Source organism: Sceloporus occidentalis, unplaced genomic scaffold (genome assembly GCF_023333645.1).
Source record: "Sceloporus occidentalis isolate IW3139 unplaced genomic scaffold, rSceOcc1.0.p SCAF_7, whole genome shotgun sequence".
Classification (NCBI taxonomy): Eukaryota; Metazoa; Chordata; class Lepidosauria; order Squamata; family Phrynosomatidae; genus Sceloporus; species Sceloporus occidentalis.
Window position 1 is genome coordinate 64,212,954 of NW_028316987.1, and position 12,351 is coordinate 64,225,304.

The following is a 12,351-nucleotide window of genomic DNA, read 5'->3' on the forward strand; positions in this document are numbered from 1 at the left end:
AATCTAAAAACACAGGACACAAAAGGAGAAGGGAATGGTGTTGGGGAAGGGGATCAGGTCCAGCAGTTCTTCTCTCCCTCTGAGGCCTGGACCAAGGCAGATGGACTAGAGGGAGGGCTCTGCTTCTTAATAGAGGTCAGGCCCGATGGCGTTGGGCTTGCCCTTTCACTCCCTCCCAGGCCAGGATGACTGCACAGAATGCTGATATCTTCCCATCGAAGTGGTACCTACCTGTACTTTTACATACTTTCCAACTGCTAGATTGGCAGAAGCAGAAGCTGGGACTAGTGATGGGAACTCACTCCATCACATGGCACTTGGGCCACCCATTATCACTGAAATATCCTTAAATAAGAAGACTCCTACAAGCACGATATGTACTTAGAAGTGCCCTCCATGTGCTCAGTATAGCATACTCCCAAGTAAATGTGGACAGGATAGATTGCAGGCAACTTTTGTTATTTCTGGGAAGGCTCAATTACAACAACTGTCCTGGTGTTTTGTAGTGCTTTATCACACCTCTGATTGATAATTTCTGAGGAGGCTAAATTAGATAGGAGTGTTGGAGGCAAAATCATTTCAGGATGTGTTTAGTTCCACCCCCCACCCCCCCATAAGCCTAGTCTTATGGTGGTAAAGGTAGGTAAAGTAAGCCCTCTCAATTGCATTCCAATGTCCATGACTGAAACAATTTTAGTTACTGAAAATAATCATCTAAATTTTATTGTCATTGGAATTCTCCCAACTCAGTGTTTTAAATATACAAACAATACTATCATCTCACTAGCACTTAGCCAGAAGCAGGATTTGAGATGGCATTGGTTCAGTGACTAGCAATCAGTTGAAACATTCTTTGGAAGCACTTCAAGGCTTTTGCAGATTCTGCACTGTTATTCATCTAAGCAGTTCCATTTCAAATCTGTGAGGCTTTCTCCATGAATTCAGGGTATACAGCAGTTCTTTGTACTTGACAAAGGAACATTGTAAGCATGGTGCATGAATATTTTGGATGGGCCTATGGATCACTTTTTCCTCTCTTGATATATATTTTTTCAATCTTTTTATATTTTTCAAATGATCAGCTGGACAGAAGGTAGTAAACCCAAAGTATGTATGGACCCTGAGCCCTAACTGCCTCTGTCCTGCACCCCACTATTCTAAATCCCTTTAATTTAATCAGAGCTCTTTGTGTGCCAGAACTACTATGCTGCCTCAGGGTTTCTTGGAAGTTTATCAGCTGGCAGGATCTGAGAACAGTTCCTGATACTTACAAAAACTGAGAATCAGGTTTTTTTTTAGATGTGCTGAATCTGTAAACCCCTCAAGCACAGTAAGCCAATATGGTCCAGAGACAGTGGTCTAGCTATAGAGTGGCATGGATTGCTTTTCCAAATAAGAATTCTGCCCCCTTCCATTGAAAATTTTCTTCAGTCTTCAAATTTCTAACAATGCAAAGAGTGAGACATTGAAAATTGTTCATATTTAGAACCCTTCATTTTTATTTATTTATTTATTTGCTCTGTTCACTTTCCTATAGAATCTTTGCCATTTTTTTAAATGCTCAACTGAGGTTTCTGCAATGCTGGAAATGTTGAGACTGCTGGGAAATTTTATGGGGGTCCTAAGAGTCTGGAGGTCGCGCCAAAGCCACACTCCATTCCTAAGCACTGGAGTGCAGCTTTGGTGCAGCTTCCAGATTCTTAGGGTGCATGCATCATTTAAACAGCATACCTCCAAAGAGACCCGAAGCAGCTTTATTTTGGCAGTCTGTAACAGGCCCAAAAAGAAATGCAATCCCACTTCCTACCTTACTTTTGAAATATAACTTAAACCATTGTAACAAAGAAAGAAAGAAAAAGAGAAAAAGAAACAGCAAGTTATATGCAGTCACTTTACTTATAATTCATACTTTCCAGGCTGTGTTCCAAAAATAGGCAGTGGAGACAATGGGCCGCTTGTGTCACACAATGAAATGAATTGTGTGCCTCTCTTTCCCTGTGTAGTCTAAGCATTATACATCTTGCTTGTCATTTTTTGCCTTGTTCGTGCTCCCTATAGCTGTGGTATATTCCTCCATATCTTAGCTTTCCTTGTTGCATCTATACATCCATGTTTCATCATTCCCTCCCTTCTGTCTAATCCCACTTTTTGCTGATACTGCCTTGCACCCCTTTGGATCTTCTTCATTCCCGTCTTTTCCACTTTGTTGTGTCCTTTGTTGATTTATCGGCTGTATTCCCTCATTAATTTTAGGAAATCTAACACTGTACTTTGAGACACGCTATTTGTTTTTTTTAATATAAAATGTTATTTCTTACAAAAATACAGAAAACAATAACAAAGACAGATAAAAACAAGCTAAAATACAAATCCTTAAAAACCAACTTCCAAGATTCAAGGTCACATGGGATGTAAAAGGACAACATTACATAAAAATAGGGATGGACTCAGAACAAAGAGATACTTTCTTTGCACCAGTTCGATCATTGAAATGGGAATCATATTACAGATGAAGACTGACATTGTCTCCAATGTTATTGAGATAAGATATAAGTGTGGACCATCATTCTTTAAGAATGAATCCAACTTTAATATATTCTGCAATTAATGTATTGAGTCTAGCTAATAAAATAGATGATAGAATCTTAGCATCCTGATTGATTAGGGCTATTGGCCTAAAGGCTGTAACCGAGGGGTGTTAATTAAAAATAAATTAAAAAACTTTAATTTATATCCCGCTTTTTGTTACCACAACCAAAGTGGCGTACAATCTTTAAAAAATACATCTAATGTCTTGGGGAGAGGAATGATTCTTGAGGTCTTCCATCTGACTGGAGGGTTAGAAGAGGAGAAGACCTCATTATAAAGATCTACCAGGTGAGATGAAATATCAGGACACAACATTTTATAAAATTCTCCTGTGAACTCATCTGGGCCTGGGGCCTTCACTTGGCTTAAATTCCCAATAGTTGTATCTACTTCCTTTATCGTGATAGGGCTATTAAGCAGGGTCCTATGATTGGATTGTAGGCGCTTATGCCCTAATGATTTGATAAAGTCATAAAGTCTAGCAGTATCAATCTGTTCTACAGAGTATAAATCAGTATAGAATTTCTGAAATTCCTTCAGGATTTCACTCTCCTTAGTCTTGAGTGTGCCATCTACTGAGGAGATGCAGGTAATTGATCTTTCTTCTGCTTTCCTTTGCACCAGGTGAGCTATCATTTTTGAATTTTTATTGTTAAATACAGAAAAGTGGGCCTTAGTAGATTACAAGGCCCTCTGATATCTCCCCATATCCAATTCTTCTAGCTCAGCCTTCTTTTTCATTAAGATTTTCTTTGTATCATCATCCTGAAAGTGTTTGTGCTGATCAGTTGAAGTTGTTATATCTGCCAGAACGGCCTTTCTTTTGACATCTCCGATTCTTCCACGTTTACCCCCCTCTTGAATAAATAAGCCTCTCAGTACCACCTTCAAGGTATCCCATAAAAAGATCTCCTGCGTTCCTACCTGCCTGTTTTCTCTATAAAAAAATTAATTCCAAATTGAATAGAAGCTTTAAACTTGTCATCCAGTAACAATTGAGAATTAAGCCGCCAGATCCTAGAAGGCAGAAAATCCGAATAAGTTTGCCAATCCAAGACCAAGCGAGCATGGTCAGAATAAACAATTGGGGTTATGAAAACATTTCTAATCTGATGTATTAGTGATCTACTAACAAAAAAATGATCTATTCTAGAGTAAGAGCTATGTCTCCAAGAATAAAAAGTGTAATCCCTTTCCAGGGGTTGAAAGGACCTCCATGGGTCAACCAGTCCTGCCTGAAGGATATCTTCTTTTGCAGGGGTAGACAACTGGGGGGGCTGAAGCAAAAAAATAAATAATTAAATAATTTTTTTTATTAAAAAAATTAAATATATAAATAAACCATGACAAATGTAGGACAAAATTTTCAAATGGAGGACACACGAAAAAATTTGCTGATTTTTTAAAAAATGTTAATATAAATGCATGTTTCTGAGGCTTCTATAGACAATTGGCCCAAAAGGCCCCGGTGGCAATCGGCGGCAGGACCGGGCTGGGGCCGGTCCCAAGGCCTTGCCGGGCCGCATCCGGCCCGCGAGCCGTAGGTTGCCTACCCCTGTTCTTTTGGAACCAGGGGGAGACGTGAGGGTCTAAGGCTGGAGTTGTAAGGCCTATCCAACTGGGGGTTGAAAACTGTGTTTGAGTCCTTTGCAAAAATTGCCTCTCCTTTAATTACATTCTTCAATAAAGATATAAAGTTTTAAAGGAAAGCCCCCTGTTTCTTATTAGGAGCATAGTAGTTACCTAGAGTCACCTCACGAACCTGCAGAGTCCCTTGAGGAATAATAAATCTACCCTTGGGATCTTGTTCAATCACATGAAGTTATGCTGTAACTCCTTTTGTCAAAATGATTGCCACACCGCTGGCATTTCCCACTCCTCCAGCCATGTATTGTGGGCCAGACTGGGAGGGTGGGAAAACTGGGTGTGATGACTTATTATGAGTTTCCTGAAAGAAGATAACTGAGGGGCGGAGGGGACAAATTTGCTTCAATATTTTTGCCCTTTTATAAAGACTGAGCCCAAACCTTTTACCTTAAATGAAAGGAATCTAATATCACATGACACACACTATTTGTATGCACAGCCTACCTCCTTCAAACATAGAGAAAATACAGATGATATTGTAGAGGCAAAAAGTAGGTTTCATTTCTGCTGAATATAGAAAGCAAGTAATTGCAGTCATGGTTAAGATCCAATGGAAGTGTTCTACTGATGGAACTACTTTTTAAAGTGGGAGTGGGAAGGTTATTCCCATCCCTAAAGCCCCAAATGTGCTCTCAGGAAACGGCTCTGGAGGGTAAGAAAAACCTTTGAAGTTTTTAGAGCAGCACAGAAGACTACAAAGGGAAGGAGGAGGGAGAGTCCCATTTCATTAGTGATTGGGTGTCAGCACAATCTTGGTTTTAGATTTTCGTGTCTAGTTTCTCATCCCCCCCCCCCCCCCCCGCCGGCTACCTATGCCATTGCTCACTGCTTTTTAAAAATCTTAACTGCTTTTCCTCCTGCTTTATCAGGATCAAACTAAATGATATGCACATAGCCCATATCTAGAAGAGATGCTTCCTTAAGTAATGATAGATGACTATTTGTCCTAAAACATTATTTTCTTTGACATTGTATGTTGCAAAGGTAGAGGTTATGTTTTGTGGCTGGTTACCAGAAGGGAAAGTGTACACATTTTTTACCCTACAGGCACCAGATCCTGTTTGATCTTGAAAGGTAAGCAGGTCAGCCCTGGTCAGTACTTGGATGGGGGACCACCAATGAATACCAGCTTCTATAGGCTGTATTACAGAGGAAGGAACTGGCAAAACCATCTCTTGAGTATTTCTTGCCTAAGAAAACCTGTGAGATTCATGGGAGTTGCCATAAATTGACAGGTGACTTGAAGGCACATACATACGCACTGGAAAGAAAACAGGTTACTATTTTATCTATTCAAGATAAAAAGAAACAAAAATTCAGTGCATTTCTAATCCAAAGCAAAATGGGAGAACTGATAGATAGAGCTATGGTGATGTGCTTTTAACAAGTCTCTATGTAGGACAGTGTAAGATAAAAAAAACAAGAAGGTTTTGTCACTACTATTAAGATTCTGAGAAATATTAAACTTCAATTGTTTCATGTTTCTCTGTGTGTTTTAATTAGAAAACAACAATTATTGGGATGTTTGGTATTTCAGTCTCCATTTCCTCCCTCCCCTTGTTTTTCTAGGTCCATGGGGCAGATGTATGGGAGACGAATGTGGCCCAGGAGGGATTCAAACTCGGGCCATCTGGTGTGCCCATGTTGAAGGCTGGACCACACTGCTCACAAACTGCAAGCAGGCAGAGAGGCCTGACAACCAGCAGAGTTGCTTCAAGATTTGTGACTCACACAAGGAATTGTACGATTGGCAATTGGGCAACTGGAATCAGTGCCAGCCAGTTCTTTTGAGGAGCTTAGAAAAGCCAACAGAATGCATCAGAGGGGAAGAAGGCATTCAGAGGAGGGATGTGATATGTGTCCAAAAATCGAATGGTGTTGTAGCCGACGATGCAATATGTGAGTACTTTGAGCCAAAGCCTCAGTTGGAACAGGGATGCCTAATCCCTTGCCGGAAGGACTGCATTGTATCCGAGTTTTCAGCTTGGTCAGAGTGTTCCAAGAGTTGTGGCAAAGGGTTGGCATATCGTTTTCGCCACATTGTTGCCCCACCACAGTATGGGGGCTCTGCCTGTCCTAACCTGACTGATTTTCAGGTTTGCAGCTCCTCTCCATGTGCTACTGAAGAAAGCCTGTATAGCCTGAATGTGGGGCCATGGAGTACCTGTTCAATGCCCCATTCACGGCACATAAGGCAAGCCAGGAAACGTGGAAGGAACAAGCAGAAAGACAAAGAAAAAGACAAGGAGAAAGATAAGGAGAAGGAGAAAGCAATCAGGGACCCAGAAGCCCGTGAGCTTATTAAGAAGAAGAGGAATCGTAACAGACAGAACAGACAGGAGAACAAATATTGGGACATACAAATTGGATACCAGACGAGGCAGGTGATGTGCACTCACAGAAATGGGAAGACCGTTGCCTTGAGGTAAACCTTTCTTTCTTTTTTCTCAACTTAATCATCTCTCTCTCTCTTTATGAGCAGCTGGATGTAGGAGAAAAAGACATATGAGTCCCTAGTATTATACAACAGTGCATTCTGAGATACTGGCATGGCTCAGGTGATTTCCTCCCAATTGCTTGTGTCAAGCACATTGTGCTCACATATGGTATTTGAACTTGATCTGACTAAATATGCTTTTAGTCTTCTAAGAAACAAGCTGCATTACCTCAAACTTGCTTGTGTGATGTACCTCAGAAGTCATTAAAAAACCTTTGAGTGTGGGGGGGAATTGGGGCATTTTAGTATCTTCTGTAATGAAAGAAGCATGTGGGAGAAAACAAATGATGAATCAAAGCCTTCTCTCACTATAATGAATGTCTGAGGTATCAACAGAAGCAAAGTATGGGGCAAACAGCATTACTGGTGACAGTTTTCCAAATTACAGGGTGACTTTTATTATTGTGTTACTTCTTTTACTCACACATTTCCAGTGTGAGTAAAATTGCCTCACTCTAATTTCACTTATGATCATGTCACATGATGATGTGATATTGTCATTAAGCCAAACCAGAGGGAGGTCAACACATCCTGCCCTACTACCTCTTCCTAAGTAGTTGCCATTCCAGGAAACACTGCTGCCAGGGCCACCACAAAGCTGATAGCTGTAATGACGAAGAAAATAAGTGGAGTGGCATTTTCATGAAACCTTTTGCATCTTGCCATTAAACCTCCACTTTTGAGTGTTTTGAATATTTTTTTTAGAGAATATCTTTACTTTACCACTAGAGAAAAATGGTAATGCCTATAATATTGACTGTAAGCTTGGGATGACAAAATATAGTAACTGGGAAGAGGGACACATGAAGGCAGCCCCAAAAACTTGGTTTTGGAAATGTATCACCACAGTGCCAGCTCCGAGATTTTGGCACTCATTAGACCAAACAACATCAGTGGGCTTTAAAAAGAACTTTGAAGAGATGGGACATACCATGTAATAATCCTCTTACTCTGCCTTTGGTTTTCTTGTGTATTCTGTGCAAAGTGAGAAGGGCGGTGTTGAACACTTCACAGGGTTTCCAGGCTGCAACATCTGATCATGCTACCCTATGATGTGACTGCTGTGGTTACACTGAGACCTGCATCAAACAGCACTTCAGACCAGTCTCTTGGGTTATATATTTATTAGAGTGAATGACTACGAAAAGAAAAGAAAAGAAAAGAAATGTTTGGTTATTATGGCAAGATATTTTGGCTTCCACTTTCTTCAGCTGCTCTGAATAAAATATATACCCAATGTAGCAATTCTGTAGTAAAGTATTCTACAACTGCCATCTTATTTATTTATTGACATATTAATATCCCACCATATATCCTGCTATCTCTACGTGTCTCGCAATAAAATCAGTAAATGTAAAACAGTAAAAACAGTTTCAGCAATTTAAAACATATTAAACAGAATGATTTAAACATTAAATAATTTAAAAAGTCAAGTGGCTAATGCCATGTGTTCATACAGACTTGGATGAAATCATTAGCATACCCTCAAACATTTTGTAGAGAAAAACTGGGAGACGTATGACCAGGTAACATCAGAGTGTGGTCAAGAAGGCAAAAATTATTAAGGAAGAACACACAAGCTAGGAGAGGCTGTAGCAGTTTGCTTCTGCTTGAGTCTGCAGGGAAGGTCAAGATTACACCTCTCCTCACCATTCCCTCCACTTAATTAATGGTATGGAACTCAGCTTGCATAAATCAAGTAAGCTAAGACGCAGAGAGAAACTAGGACATTTGAGAAGCATTTGAAAAGGTGGGATAATAGAGAATTAATCAAGAAGGTCCCTGCCAAATTGGGACAGTAGGAGGATATGCATTAGGCCCACAAATCCAAGTTTCAGCTTGGCTCTAGAATAAAGCCAACATTGGCACCAAATGGGCCTCCTAGGGAAGGGCTTTGCACAGTTGGGTTGCCAAGAGGGGGAAAGGCCCTCTCCCACCTTCACTTATTGAGTTTCCAAGTCATTACTTATACCTTGGATTCAGATCAGAAATGTACTGGCAGCCACTGCAAAGTAGCTGAAGAAGATCGTACAAGACAAAGCTGAAGCTAAAATCTTGTGCTGTAATATTCAGATGTTTCAGTTTTTACATACACATGCACACACATGCAATCTGGCAATGTTTATGTGCAAATCATCTGCTTTGCAATATGGTTGCTTTGCCACCTCTTCCCCAATATTCTTGGCAAGTTGTTTATACTTCATTCTGTTATTATTATTATTATTATTATTATTATTGGATAGATCAGAGTTCTGTGGTTCTAGGTGTGCTTTTCAAGTAGGGTATGTGCTTAAAGGGCATGGTGCAGGGAGAGGGGCTGGACTTCAGGGCTTTTTTTAAAAAATACTACTTTTCCATTTTTATATTCAATTTCATTATAAACAAACAAATATCCTTCTACGCATATTTGATTTAGAAAAGATTTCATTATGAACAACTAAAATTCCTTCACACACCTTTATTAGTTATTACAGGCTGAGTCTAATCCAGATTTCTGAAATCTGACGTACTCCAAAATCCAAATATTTTTTATGAGTGGCTGAGATACTGCTTTATCAAACTAGCAGGATTTAAACAAGAGTTAAACTATAGAATACCAGGAAATGTCATGTGATAAACTTCAGGCATTTCCTGGTTTTCTCTAGTTTAACTCTCGTTTAAATCCTGTTTGCCTGCTAGTGTGATAAAGCAGATTTGGCATGGGCCAAATAAGGCAGCTTCCGGCCACTTTGAGGTTGTTGTGTTTACATGATGAGGTTGTTGTGTTTACATGCCCCCAGAGTGGTCAGAAGCTCCTCCGAGGGCACACCAAGTTTGGAAAAGCCACTCCAAAAAGGGGTGGATATAATCCACTCCTGTTGGTGGCTACTTGGTACTGCTGCAGCTGCCCACGTTGAGAGCAGGTCACCACAGTCCTGGCCAGACTGTGGCCAAAGCAGCTGCTGGCTGCTCCTTCTGGACTGTGTGCTGCAGCCCTAGAAACCTTTGCTTACTAATGGTTCAGTGTACACAAACTTTGCTTCATGCACCAAATTACTAAATATATAAAATTTCTTTCAGGTTATGTGTGTAAGGGGTATACAAAACATAAATAAATTTTGTATTTATACTTGGATCCCATCTCCAAGATATCTCATTATGTATATGCAAATATTCCTATATATATATATTAAAACATTCAAAATCCAAAACACTTTTGATCCCAAGCATTTTTGATAAAGAAGACTCAAACCTGTACTATATTTATATTTATATTTAAATGACCATTAATATGATATGATATTTACTATGATATTGACTAGTGATATTGACTATAGTAATGGGATAATGAATATCATAGTAAATATAATTGGTTTCTTCATTGATTATACTACCTTTTGTAGCAAAGGCAATATTTCAACAGCAAACCACAATATCAATTTTGCATGTAGAATCTTGGGAACCACTTTGCCTGCTGTTTGTCATATTTGGAGTATAGTAGTGCCACTGAAATAACTTACTCATGAGAGTCCTGTCAACTTAGTTGGTTCTGAGTATAACTAAATGTGGATCTAGCCCTTGAATACAGCATTAATTAAAACTGAAAATATTTTCCTTGTCCATCTTTACAATGAAGTAGTTAACTATTATTCCCATTTTCTGTATGGAGATTAACAAAACCACAGAAGTTGCCCTTCTCCAAAGATCTATGAATCCTGAACTCTGTGAAGAGAACATTTTTGAACATAGGCAACCTTGTTTGTTTCAGCCGAGGAAGTAGATTCAGGAGGATCCCTTCCTACCTCATTTCATATTTTTTAAAGAGGTTGAGGTTTCAGATATATCTCTGTTCATTAGTGGCTCATAACCAAAATCATGTGCCCACAGGAATGCATTTGTTGATATGACCCCTGTGTATGCACTAGTTCTCCTGTGCTTGTAAAGCTTCATGAGGTCAGGGCAAAGGAGCCCAAATGGGAGATTTAATTTAAACTCAGATCCTCTGTGGAACATTTTGTTTGGAAACTGAATGCTGCATTCATTTTAGATTTGAAATCATTGACTTCATTTGTATTTTCTCTTCAACTGTATTTTTTTTTTTTTTAGAATTTCATAGTGATTGGCAAATCTGCCAGTTTCTCCTCTCACATTTGAATTTTGTAAACTTTGATAATTCTGATTGAAATGAAATGAATCTGAAATGAAATTGTCAGCCAATCCTAAGGGTACATTTTGATTGAAACTGATAAAAAAAATTCACCCATCCTTATTTAGCATTCCTTTTTTTTTCCCTTTCCCTTTGGTGTGGACTTGGACAGGCAGTTAGATTGGATGGCCCTTATAGTATCATCCAACTCTGTGATTCTGTGATAACTGCCTTAGATCACTTCTTATTCCATTTAAGAATTTGGGCTAAACAGTGCTCTTTTCATTGAACCTGGTATATAATTTTGTGATGTAGAGAAAAACAGGATAAAATGGGGCCTATAATACCAAGAGATTTGAACTGATATGATGCTCAGTCACATGCATTTCCTTCTCTGATTTTTTTAAAGCCTAAAGTAGCCATAGAAACATAACTTATTCCCCTCAATAGTCCCCCCCCCCTCAACACACACACACACCTTCAAACATTCTCTGACATAGCTGCTTTTCATCCCAGCTCCAGGGCATTTTTGAGTGTTTGTACAGAGGAGGAGGTAAGCTGGAGAAAGATCAGAGAAGAAAAGAGCCTTCATTTGTCTTCTGTTCCATATTGCAGCCTTTTTTACCTGTTTAGGAGAAAGGAATAAGGAAACATTGGAAAAGACAATAAAAAATTATTCAGAGTCATGTGTAAGTTGAGTTGCCCTATTGTATGGACATATGAGGGCTTCCACTTATCTCTCCTTCTGACACCAGTGTGAGTACCTCCTTCTGTCGCACTGCTATGTCATCAAATGTGATGACTATTTAGATGCTCTCATAGTTCTTGTGTGAGACTTTATTCATCTTATCTCCCCTTCAGACACCATTACCATGTGTTGGGTATTAACTGTATTAACTGCTGCCATCACAGATACCATGTAGCCTATGTAACATTCTCAGAGGCTCAAGTGTATAATACAAAAATAATGATTTATTAAACAAAAATTGAACACAGCATCACAGATTACTTATTTAATATAATAGAACCTTCCCATCTGGGGAGTCCGGTTATGGGGGTGGCCCTTGAATGGAAAAAATGTGGACGCTCAAGTCCCATATTATTCAGTGCGCAACAACATGGACAGATCTGCATCAGTACATCTGCAATCACATGCTGCCATTGAATAATGGGTGTGGCAAGCTGCAGATGTCTAGTCCACAGATAGCTAGCCCGCTAATGTGATGCTCCCATTATACATACAAATCCTAATGGATGCTAACTGCAACACACATTTCTCACTATTTGTGTCTCACTCATAACCTAATTAACTGTAGCTCTTCTCTGTCTCTAGCTCTGATTAACTCTCCTAACCACTCAGATTCCTAAATCTCACTAATTCCTAATCTTGACGGACTCCACTCTCATCCCTGATCAGCTATCATATACAAATCCTTATTTTATTACATCTACCATATGGTTTGAGCATTGCATTATGACTCTGGAGATCAGG

At 39.4% G+C, this 12,351-nt stretch overlaps 1 protein-coding gene across 3 annotated transcripts in view; it reads left to right on the forward strand.

The window, feature by feature from the left end:
• The window catches only part of LOC149309854 (thrombospondin type-1 domain-containing protein 7A-like), a 358,854-nt gene that overhangs the window by 186,583 nt on the left and 159,920 nt on the right, over positions 1–12,351 (forward strand). For all 3 annotated transcript variants that reach the window (XM_089533152.1, XM_089533150.1, XM_089533151.1), the window contains exon 2: positions 5,806–6,661. In XM_089533152.1, coding sequence (XP_089389278.1) covers positions 5,823–6,661 — 839 coding nt within the window. In that variant the 5' untranslated portion in view covers positions 5,806–5,822. The remainder of the gene's footprint in view (positions 1–5,805; positions 6,662–12,351) is intronic.